Here is a 26,238-nt window from a genome sequence, read left to right as displayed (position 1 = left end):
CTGAACAACCAAATCCATTTAATAGTTTTTTTTATTTAGCAACCCAACATTTATATCAAACCATTATATATCTTATAAAATGTACCACGTTATTGAAGGTTATTTTTGTTTGTTTACGCATGAATTTGTTTTAAATAAAACAGGATTGCAACCACTTCCATAATAAATTTCAAATAACAAGCTCATGAATGGTGCTGGCATTTCACAAATTCTGAAACAGCATAATCAACTCAAAACATTAAGTGTTTCCCTTTCCACAAAGGCTGCCAGAAATTGAGTATCGCCAGCAGTTACTGTTCTTATTTCAGATGTTCAGATCTGCAATATTTTGTTTCTGCAATTATGGGAGTGTTTGCTTTGGTACATCCAGGCATTATGGAAGTTTTTGGAAGATACTTGCATCACTGAACATCTGTCTAATAACTATTGGACTGCCATGATCATACAACTTAAACAATTCACTGTTGTACAACTTAAGCAATTCACTTTATTGCAAATTTTAACTAATGGCATATTAACTTTAACAAGGTATATTTACATTGTATATTGGATGTACATCTGAAATAGGACAAATGCAAAATGTATCATACAACCAGAATAATCTGACAGTAAGAATCCAATACTTTTTACACTTTGTATTTGCTTGCGTGAGTGGTTAATGTCCATCCTAACGCAGTATTAAAAAAATAGTTGCCATGTTTTCATGCAACTAGACACACAAACATTGCAAGTGAAGATTGTCAAGACAGAACTGGGTTATTTCTTTTTCCTATTTAGCAGCCAAACACCATTACTATTCTCAACGTTTTGGTTCGGAATCATTTCCTCCCCTCCTCCTATCTTTTAAGATACTTAAAATAAAAAGTATACTACAATCCTATCAATTTTAACTGATTGCTACTGATAAAGATATCTCAACATCCCAATCTTCAAGTATCTGTGATCAGCTTTTTCAGAAGTTTAAGTGGTGAATCAAGACTTGGCAGCTGAATGTAATTGTTCCAAAGCAATTAGTAAGATCACATAAAATTGCATTGCTTCGTTTGGCGATTTCTTTTCTCAAATACAGACGTGTAGAACTAGAAACTCAAACTGTCTTTTTAAAACCAGTGATGAAGTTGACATAAAATATTCCATTGACTCAATGTATTAAGGTGCTTAGAGGGTCCAACAATATATAGTTAGTATAGATGCTGCAAAGAATAAGCACACAAACAGATGAATGGACATCTCATTTTACTTTCCTGGAACTGATATTATTTTCTAATGTGAAAGGTATCTTCCACAAATTTACCACGCGTCATCACCATAATCTCTTCTGACTTAAACCAGTACCATAGGCACTTTAATCAAATGACTTCATCAAAATTATCTTAGCTTAAACCAATACGAGCTGCCACTTCCATTAACAGTACACTAAGGTCCCAATGAATAAGAGTCAACCTGTCATACATAACACTTCAAATCCCTGAATTTAAAAGTTGGAGCTAACTTTAGTTATTGTCATATTCTATCAAAGTATGGCTCTTTGCCATTCTTTAGAGATTCATACCAATACAGCCACCTTTAGCAAACTAATGTTACATTAAGTGCTCAGATATTAGTTCACCCTGATTAAGTTCTATTGCCCTGCCAACTGAAATACCGGGGTTATATTAAAAATAAATCAGTTAGTTGGTTCAACTGAAGTTTAAAAAATTAAATTAAGATAGGTTAAATCATTTAGGCAATGAAGACCTTTAGCAAAGAGGAACACTGAAGCCACATGCAATTCAAGGCTAATCACGTGTTCTTTACCTTTGATTTGAACAACTGGTCTGAAAATGCAAAATACAGAGGGGCGAACATGCTTATGGCTGTTCAGTGACACACTAAACAACCAATTAGTCCTCAGTAACAAATATGTTTAAACTCCATCAAAGAGCTTTCAATACCAATGCTCCAGAATTCAAGAAATGTTTACAAATAAAACCTGAAGCAAAGAGCCACTAGTGAACATTTACAATTAGAATTTTCTCTAGCAATTAGTTTAATATAGGCAACTCAATCAAAATAACACTTACATTTGCATTTCACTTCTACAATGTACTCTGCCCACTTGGAAGAAACACAAAGTTAAAATTTTATACAGGATGAAAAAAAGTATGAAAATTTCTAAACACTTTGGTCACACTATGTGTTCCAATTGGTATACTTCAATTACATGTGTCAGATTTAAGTATACACATTTTTATAAAATATTCTACTCTTATAACCATTTAACTATGGCAACAATACTAATTATCACGTGAGTGGCAAGATATTTAATGGACTGATCATCCCGTTTATAAGAACATGTATTTGATACAAATGCACACAAGAGTTCTTTGTATCTGCCAACATGTAATACCCTCTTTTATACATTTCATTCGAACTTTTCTTTGCACATCCATCTTAAAAATCAGATAATATTGCTGGTCCTGATCCCATTTGAAATTAGTGCAGCAGTGACTGGCTTTGATGGCCGAAGCCCAGTGCCTCCAGTGAACCCCACTGATACCCCTGGATAGTAGCTGGTCAGGCCGGAGTAGACAACAGCAGACAGAATTAATCATGCAGGGCCATTAACCGAAGCTTCAGGTGACAGAACTTGCTGATTTGTCCTTTCAAAAAAAAAGGAAACTTTATCTGAGAAAAAGTTGTCAAGGTACTGTTCAACAGTTATAAATACTGTTGTAGTTAAGAGCAAAAGAAAAAAGATACATATAGTTAGAAATCTGTGACATTTACTATATATCAAGACATTTCCCCCCACACATGGTGCATTTATTAAAAACAAGAGGTAGCAGGACTATTCATAACAAACAGGAAATGAAGAATTACAGCTTTAGAATTGTGCAAGAGATTATTAAATGGTCCAGGCATTGCTAGCTTTTCAACCACAGGTTTTGGAACTCGTTTCACAGGAGGATGAACATTAAACTGAATCCACTTACCTCGAAACACGTGATCAGTTCTTGTTAGGAGGGACTGAAATGCACTACAGATAAACCTGATTACCTAAACATCAATTATTCGAATTTCGGATTATCCAAACAAGATCTCAAGGTCCCGTAAAAACGGCATTAGGCATCGCAGCATTCAGTTATCAGTTAAACGGCATTATGGCATACATTGCCAGATAACCAAGAAATGTTTGGATAAACGGCACTCAAATTACTGCTTGATGATGATCAGATCAATTATCCGAATGATCAATTATCCAAACAAAATACTCCTTGCCCGTCTCGTTCGGATATTCGAGGTTCTACTGTATTTGGGCCATCTGATTTGCATACAATTTGTATGACAGAAACAGGTCTTTTGGCTGAACTGGTTTATACTGATGCTTATTTTCCATACAACCCTCTTGCCAAGCAAGCTGCCTATTCTAGTCACACTTGCACCTGGAATCATTCTATTCTCTTCCCCGCCTTATATGTACTTAAGTGGCAGTTATTTCAAGGATTTGACAGGGCCAACTCTGAGATGCTTTGTCCCTCAGTGAGGAAATCTTGAACAAGGTGGCATAGTTTCAGTGGCTGATTACTTAAGGCCGAGATGGCAAAAAGTCCTTCATTGTGTTCCAAATTTTTGGAATTTTCTGTCACAAAGTGTTATTAAAGTCCTATCATTGGGAATATTCAAGACAGATTTTTTGGCCTTTCAGGGAATCACAGGATATGGAAAGCAGGCTTCACCTCCATTTTCCTGCCTAAGATCAGACACGATCATATTGTGGTGTAGATCTGGACTTATGATCTTCTGTACCTAGTTCTCATGGTCCTGATGAGAAGATTAGCACAGATCTATTTAAGAGTAAGCTTGATACATATATGAAAAGAGGTGGGAATAAAAGGACAAATATGTCGATAGTAAAGATTGGAAGAGGTGCATAAACACAGACACAAACCTCTTAGGCAGAATGGATTGTTTTTATGTTGTAGAATCTGAGACTTAATGTAGTGATGGTAAAAATCACCAAACTTCCTAATGGAAGCATAATCTATTTTTAAAAATCAAGAAAATAACTTATGCTTTAATTCTTTACTCATTTAACAGACCATTATCCATATGTTGAATTAGGCAGCAAATTGCTTTCAGAGTTATTGCAAAATTAGAGTTTAGCAGAAACTCCAGTTTCTACCTTTCCCTACAGTAGGTTATAAGAAAGGGAAACAGAATTTTGGCATGTAGTGCTAAACAAAGGGAATAAAAGGAGGAATGTATTGTTGCAACTATACAAGGAATTAGTGAGATGGCACTGGAGTACTGCATACAATTTTGGCTCATTTATTTGACGGGGATGTAGTTGCATAGGAGGCAGTTCAGAGGACGTTCACTCGATTGATTTCAGAGATGAGGGTTTTGTCTTGAGAGAGATTCAGAAGTTTATGGCCTATACTCTCCAAAGTTTAGAAGAATGAGACAAGGTCTAATTGAGGTATACAAGATACTGAAGGGCATTGACAATGTAGATATAGATAGGGTGTTTCCTCATGTGCAGCAATCTAGAACAAGAGTTTTAGGGTAAGGGGTAGAAAATTTAAAACAGAGAATAGGAGAAATTACTTCCCTCAAAAGGGTCGTGAATCTGTCAAATTCACTACCCCAGAGTGAGACGCATGCCAGGGCATTTAAGGAGATAGACAGATTTTTATACAGTAATGCGTTGAAGGGTTATGGGCGGCAGTCAAAAAGAAAGGGGAGTTGAGGCGGTGATTAAATCAGCCATGATGATATTAAAGTGACAGAGCAGGCTCAAGAGACTGAATTGCCCACTACCACTCCTTATTCTTATGTTCAGGATCTCCCACTGGGTATAAACACAGCGCTGTAAATGACAACCAGATTACTCTGGCCCCTAGGCATCATGGTAGCCCACAAACCTACCATCACACAAACAACTCATGAATTTAAAAAGACCCCATACCAACAACCAGCAGAACGAACGTCAAATACAAAATATCCTGTAAGGACTACAACAAATGTTACACTGGACAAATGGGCAGGAATCACAGAATCATTGAATAAAAGCAAATTACTGCAGATGTTGGAATCTGAAACCAAAAGAGAAAATGCTGGAAAATCTCAGCAGGTCTGGCAGCATCTGTAAGGAGAGAAGAGCTGACGTTGAGTCTAACTGACCCTTTGTCATGTACAAAATACCCTGCAGAGACTGCAAACTTCCAAACAGTACCACGCCCAAACCCACCTGCTAAACAAAAATAAAAAGCAGGTGTTCTTTGTAATTCATTTCTTGAGAAGATATAACAGGTCACTTGATTGTCAGTCTTTTTTTTTTAAAAAAGGCTTTGATCCTCCAAAGAGTGACCCACCCAGACCCATGTCCCTAACCTATTACTCTACATTTACCCCTGACAAATGCACTTAACCCACACATCCCTGAACACTTCAGGCAATTTAGCCAATTCGCCTAACCTGCACATCTTTGGACTGCGGGAGGAAACCCATGCAGACATGGGGAGAATATGCAAACTCCACATAAACAGTTGCCCAAGACTGGAATCGAACCCAGGTCCCTGGCACTGAGGCAGCAGTGCTAACTACTGAGTCACTGTGCTGCCAACAGGATACATGAGTACCAACTAGCCATCAAAAGACACAACCAACTTTCAGTGGTATCCATACACACAGACGAAGAGGGATACCAGTTTGCCTGAGTCAATACATCCATCCTTGGACAGGCCAAACAGAGACATGCACAGGAATTCCTAGAGACCTGGCATTCAAACTGGAACTCCATTAACAAACATATTAATTTGGACCCCATTTACCAACCTCTCAATAACAGAATCGGAAATGTATCACCTACCACAACAAACACAGATAAACAGGAAACAGGACAGAACACCAACGCTTCACCAGAGGCTCACTGATGATGTTACCGAGCATGTGACAAAATGTCTAAGAACAAAGCTACCAGCTCAGTGAGCAAACTTACAACCAGAGTGAGTGTGTGGGTTTGCGAGAGAGTGTGCGTGCAAAATTGTGTGTGTTTTCTTCTTTTTGAGTTTTCCAAATTTTACCTTTATTTGTTGTGTATGTACGCTGATGACTTATGTAGAGGTAGCCAATATGGTGCATCTTTAGGGTTTGGGGTAGTCCCCTCATGGAATCCATTCCTGAATCTGCAATGTACCTTCAGGTGCTTCATGCAACCTGAACCAGTTGTGTTTCTCCTTCTGGCATTTGCACTCCAGTTATGCTTCCTCTTGGCAGGGTAGGCACATTTGTCACAGGTTGACTTCTGCAGATGTTATGCTTTGAGAGTAATATTGCCAAAGTGTGAGAGTCTTGCTCTGGCTAGAACCCTAGCTCATTTGAAATATATTTGCTTTTCAATTTGTTCAGCTATGTTATTACACTCCTCTGGAACGTGAGACTTAAACTCAGGCCTCCGGGTTCATAAGTAAGGAACTATCACTGCACCACAAGATCTCTCCATTATTGAAGATCCTTTTTATCTAATATCCAGAAGAGTTATCATACAAAACCAAACAAAATTTCCCCTACTGCCTGTGGTACTTCACATTTATTATCAACCACCAATAATCACTAATGTTACCAATGAATCAAATTACATGCAATGTTCAGCAAAGTGCTAACTATAGTTAACTTTTTGTAATATTGGGAAGTACTATCACACATAACCAAGTGTTTTTTTTCCAATCAAATTAGCCTTGAGATTTTTAAAAATCTATTAACCACCACCTGAAATAACCCTAGATCTTTTTAAAAAAAACATCCAAAAGTGCTCTCACACACAACTACCTGAGCTTGTACTGGGAGTCCATCACTGAGTTGACTTACTCAACCAGGATCCCCTGGCCAAGGCCATCTCCCTTGACATGACTGAGGTCTATTGACAACCTTGATAGTTTCTTGGTTTTGTGTGCGCACTAAATGGCACAGCAATACAATTTTAATATGAGACTGAATGTCTGGAAAGGCAAGTTCAGAATGATGGAAACATATAGGTAGGGTCAAAGTCTGAGAGTGGTGAGACAGCAAGTGAACAGACACAGATTGGTGTAGTCCATAATTGGGTGCATCCTGCTGACCACAAAATGCCCTTGCTGCAGCATTACAATGGAGCACACCCAGTGTCAATCTAATGAATGTACGCAGTGCCATCTCCAAGACAAGTCTTTAATTCCTCAGATATGGAGGCCGAAACTGCAAGTTCTTTCATTTGCTGTCACCATAGCCAAAGTGAACTTGTCAGCATGATCCTGTTGTCATAGCTAATCTAACATGAATTACAACCATAAGTGAAATCTTTTTTTATAAATAATTTTATTAGAAACCTTTTTAAATCTTTTACAAAACATCTATATACAAAAAAAGACTAATATCAAAATACAGAAAGATAGATGCAGTACAATGTCATGTCAGGATACTATTAATAATGAACTACCATCTATTCTACCAGAATAAACGTATCTACTTTACATCTAAGTTACAAACAAATTAAGTGAAAATTTAATTTAACTGAATGCAAATTAATTTAAATTAAATTAAATTATATTATATCGCACTACTTTGTTCTATTACACTTATCATACCTCCACTGAAGCTCCCATTCCTGGGAGCACCAGTCATTGTACCCGTATTCTATTCCTTCAGCCTTCCCCTCCCAGGGCCCCACAGGTGCCCAGACTGATTCCCACCGTTATACCACGGCCCTAATTAATATTGCTGATAATTTAAAAAGGGCTGCCATGTCTTGTAAAACTGCTCCATTTTTGTGAGGTAATCTTGGGGGAGATGCTCCAATACCAGCCTATGCCACCCCATAAGACCTGGTGATTTTTCCAACATCCAATTCATTAAAATGCTCTTCCTCACACAGTGAGTAAGAATGTTACACAATCTCTTCCAGTGTTCCCCCAGTGAGGGCAAATTTGATAACCCCAGAAGAAATACCGGGTCCACTTTAACTTCGATCTCCAGGATGTCCTTCAACTCCCTTACTATAGCTCTCCAGTATGTCTGGATCTTGCATGACCAGTAGCAGTGAGAGAGTGAGAGTGAGTGCGCCTATACTAATGTTACATTTGAGACACACTGGTGACGCTTCTCTCTTGAACTTAGCTAGCTTCTCTGGCGTCATATGAGCCCTGTGTAAAATCTTCAATGGTACGGCCTGCGCTCTGTTACATATTGAAATTTTCCTTATATTTTCCCATATATCTTCTCATACCTCCAATGAAATATCCTCTCCTAGCTCGTGATTCCATGCCCTAAAGAGTCCCTCCACGTCTCCTAAGGCACACCCCTTCTGTAAATAATACAAAGTACTAACTGAGAGCGTGCCCGTACATTGAAGCACTCTTTTCTCCATGTCTGACTCGTAAAACTGAGCCAGGAGTGTGGTCTTCCTCTGTATATAATCCCTTATCTGAAAGTACCGGAAAAGGTCCCTGTTAGACAATCTGTACTTCCAACTTAGCTGGCTAAATGAAATCAAGACCTCCCTCTCAAATAAATCTCCCAAACAAGAGATTCCCTTCTTCTCCTATATCTTAAAGCCGGAGTCCATTACCCCAGGTTTAAATCCTTGAGCTCCTAACAACAGGGTAAACAGCGAGGTCTTAAGCCAATTGCCCTAGTCTTGCCTCATTATCCTCCAGGCCTTCACCTTATTTAAAATGATTGGACTCTTACACTGCTTGGTTATGGATTTCATCTTATCCATAAATAATAGATTAACTTGGGGACATCTCGACTGACAGGCTTCAATGTCAAGCCAAATCGACTCCAAATCCCCCTGTACCTAGTCACCCACATATGCTAACAGGGCGTTTTATTAGAAATCTCTTCAAATCCAGAAGATCCACCCCTCCCTCACCCTGCGAAAGCTGCAATTTATTAAATTTAATGGGGGGGGGGGTGGCGCCTGTGGCACCAAATAAAGGACCCTATCCAACCACTGAGCCTCCGTAACACTCGTCTGGGTAGCAACGGGAGCATTCGCATGGGGTGCAACAGGTGAGGAAGAACATTCATTTTGATCAGGGCTACTTGGCCAAACCATCATAACAGTAATCCCTCCCACCATTGTAAATCCTGTTTTATCCTCTCCTGTAGTTGTACATAGTTAGCTTTATACAGCTGGTGGAAGGCAGAGGTAATAAAAATTCCTAAATACAGAAAACCTGTTGACTTCCATCTAAACGGGAACTGCATGCCATCCTTCAAACCAGGCACCTCCACTACCCCCACCCCGACCAGCATGGCTTCCAATTTTGTAAAGTTAATCCTGTAGCCCAAAAAACTGCCAAATAAATTAAATTTTAACCCTTTCACCACAAACGGATTCCTCTGGATTGGCCAAGAACAAAAGGACGTCATCAGCATATAGGGTGATCTTATGCTTCCCCCATTCCCACCCCTCGCGCCACTACTTCAGGATCCCTTCTGGTAGCCTCAGTTAACAGCTCAATTGCCAAGGTAAATAACAGCAGTGACAGAGACACCCCTGTCGACTACCTCTCCCAATATTAAAGTTATTTAACTTAATACCGTTTGTGATAACTGCTGCCTTTAGATCATTATACAACATTACCATCCAGTTAGCAAAGGCTCCCCGAAGACCAAAGCGTTTTAGGACCCCAAACAGGTACAGCCATTCTATCCAGTCAAAATGTCTTTTCTGCGTCTAGGGAGATCACCAATCCCAGGATCAGTCTTTGCTGGCATACTTGCATTTTGTTCAGTACCCTTTTGATATTGTTGGAGCAGCTACAGCCCTCGACAAAATCCCATCTGATCTTCTTTCATATATAGGGCAACACCTTTTCCAACCTCAGGGCCAGTATCTTGGATAGAATTTTAAAATCTACATTGAACAGTGAAGTTGGTCTGTACGAAGTACATTCTTTGGGGTCTTTCCCTTTCTTTGAAAGGAGGGTGATATTCGCCTCTCTAAGAGAGGGCGACAGACAATCCTGTGCATATGAATAGCTACACATCCCCAGAAGTGGCTCCACCAACACATTTATGAATTCCTTATAGAATTCACTTGGGAATCCATCTGGCCCTGGTGCTTTGCCACCCTGGAGATGCCTTATTGCTTCCTGCACCATCATAGGCGCATTCAACAGGGAAACGTGCTCCGCATTTATACTGGGGAGGACCAGATTCTCAAAAAAAGGACTGCATTCTCACTGCACCATGTTCGCCTCCCTCCGACCAACATAACTCTGCGAAGTATTCTCTAAATCTAACATTGATCTTCTTCAACTCACAGGTAGCAGTGTCAGCCTTCTCTCTAACAGACATAATAGATTGGGAAGCATTTTTCTTTCTAGCCACAGATGCCAGATATCTACCTGGCTTATCTCCAAATTCAAACAGTCTTTGTTTCGTGAAGGAGATCTTTTTTTTGCTACCTGTGTGTGCAATGAATCAAGAGCCACCCGGAGGGCTGTGACCTGCAGTAGCCTGACCAACAAAGGCCTATTATAATATACTTCCTCAGCTATCTGCAGCTGGGTCTCCAGCATCCATTGTTGCTCTTCCCTCTGCCTTCTAGTCGCTGAATATGAAATAATCAGGCTTCGTAAATATGCCTTCGCGGCGTCTCAAAGTATTGCCAGATCACTGGCCATACCTTAGGTGACATCCCAGAAGGCCCTGAGCTCTTGTGATGTACTTAACGAATTTGCTCTCCCTTAACAGAAATGGGTCCATGCGCCAGTGCCATGCATCCATTCCACCACCCTTGATTTTAACATCTAAATACACTGGCGCATGGTCCGAGGCAGCTATACTCCTAATTTTGCACATCAATGTTCTGTCCAAACAATCCAATGGCATAAAAAAAATGTCAATTTGCGTATGGCACTTGTGTGGGTTGGAGTAGAAAGTAAAGTCTCTTCCATTCGGGTGGAGGTGCCTCCACACATCCACTAATCCCAACTTCTCACACAAGTCCACCAACTGCTTAGATTGCGCGGGCATGCCTGCTGGACCCTATGGCACCCTCGGAAATTATTAAGCGATTAAAATCCCCTTTGATCATGCGGCACACCCCAAGACTCATTAATTTAGCAACTGCAACAATTAGATATTTAAGAGAAACCAACGAGGTCTTCGCCATCCTCGTGTTTCAGAAGACCCACGAGCCATAAGTTTTTTCTTCTATTTTTATTTTCTAGGTTGTCCACTTGCTCCTGAAGAACCTGAACCTGGTCTTCCAGCGTTCGATCCTTCCTCCCGAGACCTCCGCCACGGTCTCTGATGTCGCGGTCCTCTCCTCCACTGCCTCTACTCTTCGGTCCAATTTCCAACTCTTCGGAAATTCCTGTTCATGCTTTTTCAGCATGGCAGATAGTGGATCTACCCCGGCTTAAAAATTTTCTTGTAATTTGGCAAACTCCGAGAGTAACTGCTGTTGCCCCATTAAATCCAAAGGGGCTGCCCCGGCAGTTTGCGCAATGGCTATAGGCACCCCCGATGCAGGAGGGAAGTGCTCTGCCTGCTGTACTCCTTTAGGCCCCTTTTCTTTATTTGTTTTCATTCTGGTCTTAAAGCTGTCACATCACAATTTTAGCAGCTCCAGATATTCTGTAAGTTTATATTAGTATTTCTTTCTCCTTGGGGTGGTTGATGAGGGCATTAAAGGTCCACCTTGCCGGGGGTATGGCACAGAGCCCAGCACAGTAGACCACTCAGACCGCCGCCATTTGGATCTCCTATGGTTGCAATTTAAGGTGAAGTACAAAACTGGCAACTATGACAAATGTCAGATTAATACTGCAACTTAGAATCAGGCTATATTTGGCTCAGAGAGAAAATTAGAAATGCAAATAAGAGAAACAAAACGAGAATATGAAAAGAGATGAACAGATAACATAAAAAGGCAAACCAAAAGTACTTCGCAGGCATATAAACTACAAAAAGGTAGAAGTGAAAGGAGGACGGGGTCAATTATCTAAAAACAGGGAGGTGGAGGCATGACTGGGGTGGGGGGGGGGGAGAACGAGAAACACTGGCCATAATCTTTCAATCTCCCTTAGGTACATTATTGGAGGATTGCAGAATTTTACAAACTATACAAGTTTTTACAAACAATACCTCAGGACATTACTGATGTTAGCTTGTTTGCTACAGTAAAGTTTTAAAAACATTCAAATCTTGTCATGTGATTCATTTACCTGGGAATTCAAAGCTATTTGTCTCTATAGGGATCTTAACAATTTTCTCAAAGGCAGCAATATCATGCTCCAAATGGTTTAGGTTTCAGTATTATCTGTACATAACTGTTGTTGCATAACACAAGTATTCAAAGTAGTCACCAAAGAATGAAAGTTAAATAATGCCGCAGCAGACATTTACACATTTATATAATCTATATAAAACGTGCCACAGCATATTTCAATACAAAACATGCTATCAAACCACTGGGAAAATACTATGTGCTATAGTTAGGCACTATACAACACAGAATGATATAATGCATAGGCTGCAACGAAAACTTACTTGACTTCTTCCATTGATGTCACATTATCAACAGGCCCATTCAAGGTATCTTTTGCTTGAGATTTCATATTCCCTTCAGAAGGCTTCAAGCTATTGATAAACATTTTGTGTTAAAGATAGATTACAATTCATAACTCCTTTTAGTTACTGTTATGGACCAGGCCAGACGACCTCAAAATATTTTAAGAAAGTAGCCCAGACCCTAATCTCTTCTGAGTGATGCAGCTGGTCAAACCATTCGGCTTTAAGCAAAACAGAAATTTTAAAACTACAATTGAAACATGAACTGAAAACAGAATTTAGAATAATTTAACTATTTGAAAACCCAACCAACTCGATATAGCAACTTAACTAATGAGCTGTTCCAATTCCTGCAATATCCCATAAACACACCCATCGGTGAAAAGTAAATTCAAACTCAGGTTCTTACAAGCAGAAGAAAACAACTTCCAAAGAGATTTCAGAGAGAAAGACAGCCAGGAACCATCTGCTGAAGCTTGGAACCTGCCATTGTTAAACTAAGCTCTTGCCCAGATATTTCAGCACCTCTGCCTTTACAATCTCTCTTGATTAAAAAAAACCCAAGGACAAAATAACTTTGTTAACATCATAGCATCATCACAGTTACCAACTGATATATTTGTATACTTTATCTGAGCTTACCTTTATACATACTAGGTGCTAGAACCATATAAGAGCTAGAATTAAAACAATCATTCCAAAAACAAATAATGGAGCAAAAAGTAAAATGATACAATTCATGGTCTAGTATAATCAGTGACTTCTATCTAAAGCAAATCTAATGTTTAGTCTTTGCTGCTGTAGTTATGTCTCTTGTAACTGGTCAGATCAGAAAAACTCTGGATTTAAACAACAGCACCCACGCCACTCAATGAAGTGCTGTTTGCATATAAAACACAACCTGTGTGCAGTCAACAGTATTGAAACTATTGCACCCATGTCACTGAAGAGGAATTTTATTAGACCAGGATGGAAATTCTTTTCATAATTCCTGCAGCTGAATTAATTGAAATCTCATGCTTATCATGTGAAATAAGACTTCAATAACAGCTTTAAATCAAAACTGACATTATAATAGTAACAAAGATGAGTAGCAAACAATCTGAAATTCAAATCTCCATGTACATTCCATTTATAAATATTGCAACTTGTATAATCAAAGCAGTACATTACAGGTTAAATCTGAAAGAATACAGAACACAGTTGAAATCATCATTATGCGAAATGCACATACCCAGGCTGTGATGGTGAAGTCAGTTTTGGAGTTTCCAAGTTTTCTGGTAACACATATTTTGAAGAAAGATCTTCAGAGGTAGACAACTTAACTTCCTCACTAAACAGATAAAAAGCAACTTGGTCAAATATCTGTCCAAGTTTTTCAAACAATATAATGTGCCCTTTCACAGAGGTGTTATGGAATTCACTTTCCAGTCATGCAGGATATGAAAACCTTCACATGCAAACAGACAAAAAGCATGAATTTATGACAATCAGCTTGCAGGCTCTTTAAACTTTAATGTAATAGTTTGAATACTGTCTCAAAATCATGCCAAAATATGAAGAACAGAAATCTAAAATCACATACGGCTGTTTAATCGCACACACAATATTATAATACATACCAATAGGATTTCAACACTCTGAAGCCACAAGCACGAAAGAAAGAGAAAGGAAGCTTAAATTGTGAAACACTCAACTGAACTAATATGTTCTAGTTTATAATTTTTGAAAGTTTCACAATCAAATTCTATTGAATATTGTTCCATTAAAAGGTCTGTGTCAAAACACTATTAATTGGAGTAAATAGATTTTAGATTACATTACAGTGTGGAAACAGGCTCTTCGGCCCAACAAGTCCACACCGACCCGCCGAAGCGCAACCCACCCATGCCCCTACATTTACCCCTTACCTAACACTACGGGCAATTTAGTATGGCCAATTCACCTGACCTGCACATCTTTGGACTGTGGGAGGAAACCGGAGCACCCGGAGGAAACCCACGCAGACACGGGGAGAACGTGCAAACTCCACACAGTCTGACGCCTGAGGCGGGAATTGAACCCGGGTCTCTGGTGCTGTGAGGCAGCAGTGCTAACCACTGAGCCACCGTGCCGCCCACAAATAACAGCAAAAAGTTTAAGTAGTCATTTTGCAGTAGTTTTATTTCACAAATTAAGATTCTAAGCTATAACTGGATCATAAATACAGAAAGATTAATAAGTGACAGATATTCAAACATTATACAACATCATAGAAAGATCCAACTTCAGTTTATTTTGTGAAGAATGTATGAAACATACATTTTAAGTTTATTCAATTAAATACCAACGATATTCAAAAGCTACCAAAGTATGCAGTCATGTGGGTAAGGGACACCTTCTTATACATCAGAGCAATGATTCGGAGCTATCAATATTTGCTTCAAAAGCATTAGCTTCAGAAATCATACGCAGGAGAAAATTTCAAATGATAAACTTCAAACTATTCCTCTTATAAAATATTCAGGTCAATTATATGAAATTGTAAAATCAGCTCTTTATAAAGTGAACAATACTAAATAGGATTAAAAAATCTAACCTCAAATCCAGTCATTTCATAATTGGAGAGGCTGCAGTCGGAATGTAATGAAACAAAATGACTATTCTGGGAATTGACTTGACCTGTTCATTAAGGATGGTGGAACAACCAATGGAACTAAGAGAAACTAAAGTTACGACAGGAACATCCTGGACTGTGTTGTGACCAGATCTAATTCTAAGATCAGGGAGATGATTTGGAAAATGTAGTCAACAAATTCAAATTTTTAAGAATTAACTCAAAAGGATGGGGGCAAAGAGAATGAGGCTGATAACACTTAGCCCATCCTCTGTAACAAATACCACAAATTGATTTGAAATTGAAGTTATACCATACTGCCTACTCAGAGGCAGAATCAGAAAAAAATACCCGCATGCTAATATTGTGAAGACAAACTCTTAAATGAGGAAATGGGGACCATCCCAATACCAGCTGATGAGGAATACAGAGTAACCCATCAGGTGATAGTACCTGTATTATCTGATCATTGTAAGGAAATTTTATGAGTCTTTCACAAAGTTCCAGTGGCAGGTTGCTTAGATATTAGGAAAGCATAGATGAAAATATGAAAACTTTTTGTTGGGCCAGATTACATTAAGATATTGTCAAATTTTGCCAGCATTTTGGGAAAGCACATCTTAACAGGACTTGTACACTTACTGGTAAGGTCCTAGGGAGTCTTAACAGGACTTGTACACTTACTGGTAAGGTCCTAGGGAGTGCTGCTGAACAAAGAGACCTTGGAGTGCAGGTTCATAGCTCCTTGAAAGTGAAGTCACAGGTAGATAGGATAGTGCAGGTTTGGTATGCTTTTCTTTATTGGTCAGAGTATGGAGTACAGAAATTGGGAGGTCATGTTGTGGCTTTACAGGACATTGGTTAGGCTACTGTTGGAATATTGCGTGCAATTCCGGTCTCTTTCCTATCGGAAAGATGTTGTGAAACTTGAAAGGGTTCAGAAAAGATTTACAAGGATGTTGCCAGGGTTGGAGGATCTGAGCTATAGGGAGAGGCTAAATAGGCTAAGGCTGTTTTCCCTGGAGGGTCGGAGGCTGAGGGGTAACCTTACAGAAGATTATAAAACCATGAGGGGCATGGAGAGGATAAATAGACAGTCGTTTCCCTGGGGTGCGGCAGTCCAGAACTAGAGGGCATAGGCTTAGGGTGAGATGGGAAAGGCATAAAAGAGATCTAAGGGACAACGTTTTCATGCAGAGGGTGGAACGTGTTTGGAATGAGCTGCCAAAGTGGTGGAAGCTAGTACAATTGCAACATTTAAAAGGCATCTGGACAGGTATATGAATAGGAAGGGTTTGGAGGAATATGGGCCACGTGCTGGCAGGTGGGACTAGATTGGGTTGGGATATCTGGTCGGCATGGACAAGTTGGAATAAAGGGTCTGCTTCCGTGCTGTACATCTCTATGACTCTTTGTGTCACATAGGTCAGCTAGTGGGGAAATCTCAAAGAACTGTTTTGCAGGGTTTTAATAGATTACGAAAGATCCCCACTTCAAATCAAAAATGGGAACCAGAATCTTTTAAAACTTTTAGATGACGACTCCTTTTTAGGTAAAATTACTGCAAAAACTGTAGTGGAGAAATGAAATCCTTTTTTTTAAACAAGATTATGGATTACTCATTCGGATCAAAGCTCAAATTTTATGCTGCAATATTCATAAGAAATTACTAATCTGAAAATAAAATATCTTCTGCTCATCACCCACATTCTCGAGGTGCATTAAAAAGAGGGCAATAAATTTTGAAGATCTATGATTACAATTCATTGCCACAAACGTCCGAATGATTGGGATAAGGCAATTCCTTTGTTACTATTTGCCATTAGTATGCGCCTGGTGAGCCCATAGAATATTATATTTTTGAACTAATGAGATGAGAGCACCAATTAAAACTAATTAAAGAGAAACTGATAAGTCAATGCTCTGAAACTATACTTCCAAGCCATGTTTCAACTCTTATAAGGACAATTTACCAATGCCTTTGGGTTGACTGACAAGCATTTAAAGAATGGGCAACAAACGTTGAAAGCTACAGCAGCTACTGTCAAAGTTCCCAATTTTGTTGCCAAAGACAAGGTATTAGTGTTGCTACCGAAGTTTACTGGAGTTTATCACATAAAAAATAGAACTCAATGTAAATTACGCAGTGGATGCTCAAGACAGGAAAAAGAATCAGTGAAAGTGCCATGATAATACACTGTTGAAAAGATATTAGATACGAAGTGTACTTACATCAGTTGAAGAAATAAGGAGTGAAACAGAAATTGGAAAACGGGGAATCAAACAGATAATTCAAAAGCTGATCCTCCAACAATCAGATTGAAAACAGAGAAGTTTTACATCAGTTTATCTTTCAAGAGACTATCAAAGTATCATAGAATTTTAAGTCAATTTGTGGGACTTGGCCAGGAACAATGGCTTTGGCTGTTTATGACATTCATGTGAGAAATGCGTAGCCTTTAAAACAACATCTTGATAGACTCAATCCAGAAAGTGTCAGAAACATCAACTTGCTAAATATTCTGTTCTGAGACAGACAAATAAATATTGGCTTTTTTTTTTAAACACCAGCTGGACTTCTTCAATGCAAGTCACACCTTTCAGAATGAAATGTGCACCAGCATCATTTCAGCAATTAACCAATAATATCACTGAAGAACTATGTAACTACACTGTTCACATCTACGATGCTACTGGTTTTCTTCAAACCTGACAAGATTGTTTACACCATCTGACTGAACTACTTACCATTTACAAAAAGGTAATTTGTTATAAACCTGGCTAGAAGTAAATTTGCCAAAGCAAAGGTAACTTATTTGGGCCAAACTGCATGACAAGACCAAGTTGCACCTAAAAACGTGAACAGATAGGTTATTATGGAATTTCTAAGATAAAAAATGAAATTTTATGTTCAGTTGGCATGAATGAATTGTATTGTAAGTTTGTTTTGAACTTCAGAATCACCAGTGCACCTTTAATAGACTTGTCAAAAAATGCAGAAGATTTGAATGGAAACAAAAATGTCAAAGTGCCTTTGAAAACATGAAAGCTTGCACCAGTTTGAGCTGCGCCTAATAATGAGGTCATTCAAACTGGTTGTAGATACCAGCAACATCAATTTGAAAGTGGTTTTACTGCATGACGACAAGATAGAGATTGTCCAAGAAACTTACCACATGTCAGCAAAAATATTCCACACTGGAAAAATAGACCTTTAGTCTTGTGTGATTATTTGGTTCCATGATATAAGGTGTGCGATTGATACGTATCTCAACATAATTTATTTTCTGACTATGAACCAGTGACATATAGGTTTTAAAGTGATTTATAATCAATTTGCAAGAATTTCTGTAGCCATTGCGTTACGAAGTTGAAGGCATGTACTGTAGCTTTAAAAGAGAGAAAATGCTGTTCTGAACAGAGAGACTACAAGCACCTGTGTATATGACTAGATGGCAGTCCCAGAGTGTACTGGAAAATTAAAAGTACGTAACATTTGGCTGTGAAATGGACACCTGACTTTTGATTAAATTCAAATTGTTGCCAAAACAGCAAGCAAATCAGTTTAAATTATGCCCCAAGATACTAAAACCCAACAGAGTTTGAATTTATTGTTTTGCCAACATCAAACCAATGAAACAATCTGATGTTGGGGGTATAAAATGTGAATATTTTGAAAACTAGTCAGAGAGCAACTGCCGCAGAGAGAGAAACTCATGGAGAGCCAATTACCCATCTAACATCTTGCTCTCAAAGATATTTTAAAAACATTGTCTATCTAAGGTACCTTTTCACGTGAAACATACTTTCAGTAAAAAGACAGATGACGACCCAAGGAAATCAGCAGCCGGAAGAGTGGAGACTGAGAAAACAACAGCTGCTGAGTGGTTTTGAAATTAAGGTGATATAATTTTAATAAGTATATTGTTATCGCGTTGGAGGCAGATAGTAAGCAGTTAAGAAAAAGGGGGGCTTGGAGTTGTGAACAGTTGTTGATTAATGTTCAATTTTAGAGTTAAAAATAAACTGATATTATTTTCTTTAAATAGTGGAATTTGGGAGTTCTTGATCACTCACATTTTAACAGATTACGATGCGAGGCGAGCTTTTCTGGGTGTTCGGTTTAATTAGCAGAGGGGTCACCCCATGTCATAACAATGGTGATTCCTTTTAAAACTCAGTATGACAGAGAGCAATGGGGATTTGCTTACAAGAGTTTATGGCAAATAAAGTCCGTAACAAAATCAGAAATTGCTGGAGAAACTCAGCAGGTCTGGCAGTACCTGTGATGAGAAAGTAAGAGTTAATGTTGAGTCAGTAACCATTTTTCAGAACTCAGCTGTTCTGTTTCAAACCTTCAGTGTCCACCATTCTTTTGTTTTACTTGAAAGCAAATCTGTCTAGTGCATTAGGCTTTCGGATAGAAGACTTTGGGTTTTTGGGAATGTTAACGAGAAATACCAAAGCTTTGAAAAAGCAGTTTGACACAGTTTGCAGAAGTTTTGACTGAAGATGGATGTGTTACTCCTGAAAAAGGGAGGCAGTTTTAGATCAGTTTAAAGAAAAGGCTACTCCAATGTAAAGAGTTCAGTTTAAAAGTTCTAGGCCAGAAGTGTCTGGATAAAACTCTCAAGGGTTATTTGAAGCTAAGAAAATCTAAATGCAGTTGCATGAAGGCTCCAGGAAGATTAGTGAAATTTAGTGAAATTACATTAAATGAAGCCCTGTAGATATGAAAGAGAAGGAAATTTTTTGGTGAATACTGTAAAGGAGTGGGTTTGGAATCAATAGGATTAAATTTTTACAGTGCGTTGAAATCTTAGCATTTGTTTTATGTAAATAGTTGGGTTTATTGTTAAGATATTCCTAATTTCTTCTGCATACTAAACTTCCAATTGTTGTTAAGATTGCAGCTGCAGCTCTGTAATGCATTTCAATGAAAGACCAATTCATTAAAAAAAAAAGTTCCGCTGCGTTAGATTGCAGTCTGGGATCTGATACATCCAGTAACAAGTTCAGCTAGAATATTCACTGCATAGGTAGAGAGTGCACATGTACGTACACAGATACACGTGAGAGCGCACAAGTGAGAGAGAACAAGAGAGACAGACACAGAGGGAGGGGGAAGCGAGGAGAATTGGTGAAAGGGAGAGCATGAGTGTGGGAGGCAGTGAAAGTTCAAGCGGACATGAAAAGCGATGAAAAGAGCAAGCAAGAGAGGACGAGTGTGTAGGTGGTCATAAAATATAATGTGTGCTTGGGAGGCAGTGGTAAGAGTGTCTGTGTGGGAAGAGGAGACCCAGATACATATCTATCCACTCCCCTTGTCCTCTTCCTGAGAAACCCAAAGCAGACTAGGACAGAAAAATTTAAGTTGAAAGACAACAATCTTCTGATTACCACTATAAACGGCCCTTGGGCGAATTCAGAGTATGTGCTAACAGAGCTCAAAATGTGTTGCTGGAAAAACGCAGCAAGTCAGGCAGCATCCAAGGAGCAGGAGAATCGACGTTTCGGGCATGAGCCCTTCTTCAGGAATCCCAAAACGGGTCATGCCCGAAATATCGATTCTCCTGCTCCTTGGATGACGCCTAACCTGCTGCGCTTTTCCAGCAACACATTTTCAGCTCTGATCTCCAGCATCTGCAGTCCTCACTTTCTCCTATGTGCTAACAGAGGTAAACACAAGATCAGTGTTATCACAATTCCATAGCTTTGTGCCCATCCCTATCCTCTTGCCTTGTGATCTGTACTTGGGGTCTAGCCTGTCTTTCATAGTTCTGCTTAACCAAGATAGTTAAAAAAACTCAGATTTGCTGTTAGGCATCTCATCAATTATTTGTTAATTTAAATGATACATTATTTCAGATTTTTCAAACATTTATGCTTACTGTTATGCCAAACCTCACCACACCAGCCCCTCCAGAGCAAGACAAGAATTGAAAGCCTACATTTTTGTCACAGAAATCCAATTCATTGATAGTTAATGGCAATGTACAGAGGGATCTTGGTGTTCAAGTCAATAGCTCCCTGAAAGAGGCCACACAAGTAGATAGGGTGGTAAAGGTGGCGTATGGCATGCTTGCCTTTACTAGTTGGAGAACTGAATACAAGAGTCAGGGTTTCATGTTGCAGCTTTATAAGAATTTGGTTAGGCCACACTTACAGCATTGTGTTCAATTCCCGTTGCCACATTATAGGAAGGATGTGGAGGCTTTGGAGAGGGTGCAGAAGAGGTTTATTAGGATGCTACCTGGTTTAGAGGGAACAAGCTCCAAGAATAGAAAAATCCAGATTGTTTGCTCTGGACCAGTGGAGACTCAAGGGAGACTTGATAGAAATCTATAAAATTAGGAGATGCATAAATAGGATTGATGATCAGATGGACCAATGTAGGCAGAAGAGTATAGTTTAATTTGGCATTGTTCAGCAAAACATCCTGGGCCGAAGAGCCTGTTCCTGCACTGAACGGTTCTACGTTCTATTGGGAACAGTTGAAAATGGAAGTTAGAAATATCTATTTAATTGTAAACTAGAACACCTGAAGGAATGAGGACATCAAGAAAATGAAAAGACAAACAAACCATGTGTTTAAGAACTGAAAAACACTATGCATTGAAATATTCTATTTTGGCACATGTTTCTGGAACATTACAATCTTTAAATCTTCAAAACTCTTCTCATATAATCTAACTGCTAACATTTTCAGTCAAAATAAAACTAGGAAAGAATTAATTGGCATTATGTCATGCCAGTAACGTTGAGCCCAAATATTACTATCAATAAAGTGCATCAACCATCACTGAGAATCCAAATAAATCACAAAATACCCCAAACCATAATGCTGGAATGGAATTCAGCTACATTGTTTAAAAAAGCTAGAAAAAAAAAGATTGAACTATCAATATTCTGATGGAATTTGGTCAACCTACCTTTTAAACACTGCAGTTTCAGTTTTGGCATCTACAGTAAGGCTGACTGTTTCTTTCATAGAGCCATTTGTAACTGTCTCTGTTATTTGGTCTGTAACCACCTCTTCTTCTTCTCCAAACAAGGCGCATTCTACATTTAATGCAGTTGACACTGCTGTTTGCTCCTTACAGACAAGCTGAGAGGTAGCAACAAAATCTGCAATTTGAAGATAGAATCAGTTAACAAATTCCACAACTGAGCAAGTTAGGTAGACATCATATTTAAAAACTTTATTGACTTTTATCTCAGACATTGCAAAACGTTGTAAGGTTTCATGTTATTTTTTTTCTAAACAGTATCTACGCTGTCAGATTAGCCAAGCTTTTACTGAAAGAACATGCTGAAGAGTAGATGTACTAAAAAAAAAACAGCCTAATAATGCAAATGTTAACATTTGTATTGAGTTTTAGATTTCCTTCCTCCAAATAATCAAATTTGCTTTCACTTAAAAACAAAAAAAAATCATGATTAATCAAATTTAAGATAAATGCCCTGATCCGGAGGGATTATAGGCAAGCATAAAAAGTAGTCAGGGAAGAGACTGTAGAGGCACTACTTTATTTTACAATGTAGTACAAATAAAAAAGGGAATTATGCCAGAGGGATAGTGAAGATACAAAAGCAGAAATTGCTGGAAACATTCATCAGGTCTGGCTGCATCTGTGGAAATAAATCAGAGTCAACGTTTTGGGTCCAGTGACCCTTCCTCGGTTCTGCTGAACTTTTCCAGCAATTTTTGTTTTTGTTTCTGATTTCCAGCATCCACAGTTCTTTCAGTTTTTGTTTAGGTAGTTATGATAATTCCCTAACTTAAGGCTGATAAGAGTAATGCAAATATAATGTACTTGGCTTTCTAAAATGGCCTTAAATAATAGATTCACAATGATGGATGACAAGTGAAAGGGGAGGGTGATAAGTCAGAGGTCATTGTACACAATATAGGTAGAATGAACGATGGCACATGCATCAAGAACTCACGGAGCTAGGCAGTCAACTAAAAGGCAGGACCTCCAAGGTTGTAACCTCTGGATTACTCCAGGTGCCATGTGCTAGTGAATACAGAAATAGCAGAATATGGCAGATGCATGGCTTGGTGCAGGAGGGAGAATCTTACATTTTCTGGATTACGGAATCTATTTCTGGGCAAGGTAGAACCTGTACACGTGGGGCAGCCTGCAACTAAATCAAATTGAATCATTATGTTTTCAGATAGATTTGCAAGTGCTGTTGGAAGGAGTTTAAACAAGTTTGGCAATGGGACGGGACACAGAGCATTAGTACAATAGGGATTTAGCATAAGAAGATAGAGGAACGGGGAAGACAGAGTTCAGCCATGATGCGATTCAAAGATGGGAAGGCTAGATGGCCTTCCTTTAATGCTAGATAAAACAGATGAATTAAGGATGTGAATGACACACACAATTGAGATACTGTTGCCAGCACAGAGACGTGGTTGAGGGAGGAGCAAGGGTGGCAACTCAACATTCCAGGTGACAGGAGGATGTAAAAAAGGTGGTGTTGCAATATTAAGGAGTTAGTAACTACAGTAAAGAGGGATGTTATCCTGAAAAGGTCTTTAAATGAGTAGACATTAGAGAAAGTGGGCTTATTCTCTTGGGAGCAGAGAAGATTTAGAGGTGACCTTGTTGAGGTCTTCAAAGTTATTAACAATTTTAATAGGGAGGATTTCCAGTTTCCACGAGTTGAGAGGTCAATAACTAGAGGTCACAATTTCAAGTATTGTGGAGGAATTTGTAAGCAGCAAATTAGGAGTGCACTTCACGTGCAAAAATGCTCAATCATGTTGCGAACCAGATTATGGCAGTTGAAAAGCTGAATGTGGCCAAAGCGATGCAATAGAGCTAAGAGTGAGATAAGGAGAAATTCTGGATGAGAAAGCAAAATGTTTTCCACTAGCCTGGAAGCCAAGAAAATAAAATGGATTGTCAAAAGTATCTTGGCTAATGAAACATTGTTCTATAGGTACAGGGGCATATTTATCCAATATTCCAAAGGAAATCTTTTAATAGGCAATCTCAAAGGTTTATCTCTCGAATGTAGTGGATAACCACTCTCTTTGGGGCAACATACATTTAACAAAGAGGGTTTCTGAAAGAGCTAGTGTAAAGAAAATTGAACCATTCAAAACGTTATGACACAGAGTGACCACTCAGCCCATCGTATCTATGGCGGTAGAGTCAAAATCAATTAGCAGTCCATTCTAATCCTAGCTTCTAGCATCTTGCTCATAGACTTGCAGGTTACAGCATTTCAATGCAGATTCAGCTAACGTTTAAGTAAGTTGGAAGTTTCTGCCTCCACCAAACTTCGCAATAAATTACAGATACTCACCACCTTCAGATGAAAAAGCTTTTCCTGACCTCTTTAACCCTTCTATTAATCACCTTATATATGTACCCCATTAGTTGACCTCTCTGCTAAGGGAAATAGGTCTTTCCTAATTATTCTATTCAGGCCCCCCAGTTTTGTGTACCTCAACCAAGTCACCTTTTAGCTTCCTCTGTTCTTAAGAAAACAGCTTTTGCTTAAGCAATATTTATCTTTGCTTCAATTTAGACCAATTATTTCTTTCCTATAATGCAGAACAGTACACTAAATTCCAGCTGTGGCCTATTAAGTGTTTTATACATTTCCAGCACTACATCCCTGCTTTTGGATTCACTATCTTGCTCAACAAAAGAAGGCATTTCATAAGCTTGCCCAATCACCTTATCTCCTGGTCCTGCTATTAAATGGCGAAGGAGTAGCAGCTCAGCAGCGGGCTCCTGCCCAGATCTCATCAGTCTACCTTTACTTTTTTTCTTCTTTCACTGCTTTTTTCTACCCTTACTTTAATTTACTTATCTTCTGTGGAGAGTGGGTTTATGGAGAAGATCAAGTCAACATGGTGGCAAGAGAAGTGCCCCAGTATCTGTGGCAGCAGTGAGAACAGGCAGCCTGAGATGGCAGCAAGAACAGGCAAACTGAGGTCTCCCAGAATTTGCGGGGAAGATCAAGCCAGCACAAGGAGAGGGAGCCCATTGTGGTGGAGGAGTCCACCGTGGAGGAAAATCGAGTCCTTGAGGGGATTGCAAGGCCTGTATGGCTAAGCACTTAACAAGGACTGTAATTTTGAACTTGTAACTTTATTTTTGTTTTTCTACTTCTTACCTAAGATTTTGCACCTAGTACCTTTGTACCTAAGATGGTGCCAGAAATGACAACTTTGTACAGTTTGTACTCTTGTATCCCTGTACTTAAGTACACATAACAATAAAACCTAATTCTAACTCTTCAAGGACCTGTAGGCATGAGTCCAAAGTGTCTCACTTTTTCTATCCTCTCTACATCGTCCCTGTTTATCTCGTGCATTCCCTAGCTTAGTTTGCTACGTCCTAATGCATTACATCTCACTTCTCGGGACTGAACTACATTTGTCACTTTTTCACCTACTCAACAACTGAGATCATTTTGTAGTCCAGAGCTGTCCCCTTCCATAATCAATTACAAGCCTATATTTGTGTCATTTGCAAATTTCATGCCCCCCATGTTAAGTCCAAACATTAATTCATACAACAGCAAGAAACACAACACTGGAGAATACTATAGGAAACCACTTTTCATTTGTAAAAAAAAACAATCCATCAACTCTGACAGTGTTTCCTATTGCTCAGCTGATTTTAGATTCAAATCGCCATTCACCTGTATCAAATGGGTTTTTTTAACGTTTTTGATCATTCTATGCAGATGGTATCCTGACAAATGCCTTACTAAAATCCACCACAATACCCTCCCTGATCATCCTGATTACCTTCTTTAAGAAAATGCAATTAAAACATGACCTTCCCTCAACAAAACCAAGCTCACTGTCCCTGATTAATCCATGCCTTTCTAAATGAAAGCTCATTCTGTCTCAGAATTGATTCTAATAATTTGTCCATTGAAGTCAGATTGATCAGCCTATAAATTATAGTGTCTATCCTCACACCCTTTCTAAACAATGGTACAGCACTCGTATACCTCTAATCCTCTGGTAATTTACTGGTATTTAGTGAGGATTGGAAAATAATCTTCAGTGCATCAGTTACTTTCTCCCTGGTTTCCTTTAACAACCTGATGTA

General features: G+C 38.9%; 1 protein-coding gene across 1 annotated transcript in view; it reads right to left on the bottom strand.

The window, feature by feature from the left end:
• Positions 1-862: 862 nt before the first annotated feature.
• Positions 863-26,238, bottom strand: part of ppp6r3 (protein phosphatase 6, regulatory subunit 3) — a 133,607-nt gene continuing 108,231 nt past the window's right edge. Inside the window, exons 22-26 of the mRNA XM_043706412.1 lie at positions 22,078-22,273; positions 14,172-14,189; positions 13,784-13,882; positions 12,529-12,618; positions 863-2,642 (exon numbers count right to left, since the gene is read on the bottom strand). Of these exons, the coding sequence (XP_043562347.1) occupies positions 2,591-2,642; positions 12,529-12,618; positions 13,784-13,882; positions 14,172-14,189; positions 22,078-22,273 (455 nt within the window). The 3' untranslated portion in view covers positions 863-2,590. The remainder of the gene's footprint in view (positions 2,643-12,528; positions 12,619-13,783; positions 13,883-14,171; positions 14,190-22,077; positions 22,274-26,238) is intronic.

This window comes from Chiloscyllium plagiosum, chromosome 16 (assembly GCF_004010195.1).
Source record: "Chiloscyllium plagiosum isolate BGI_BamShark_2017 chromosome 16, ASM401019v2, whole genome shotgun sequence".
NCBI lineage: Eukaryota > Metazoa > Chordata > Chondrichthyes > Orectolobiformes > Hemiscylliidae > Chiloscyllium > Chiloscyllium plagiosum.
Note: the sequence above shows the minus strand (reverse complement) of the source record. Positions and strands in the feature narration are given on the sequence as shown.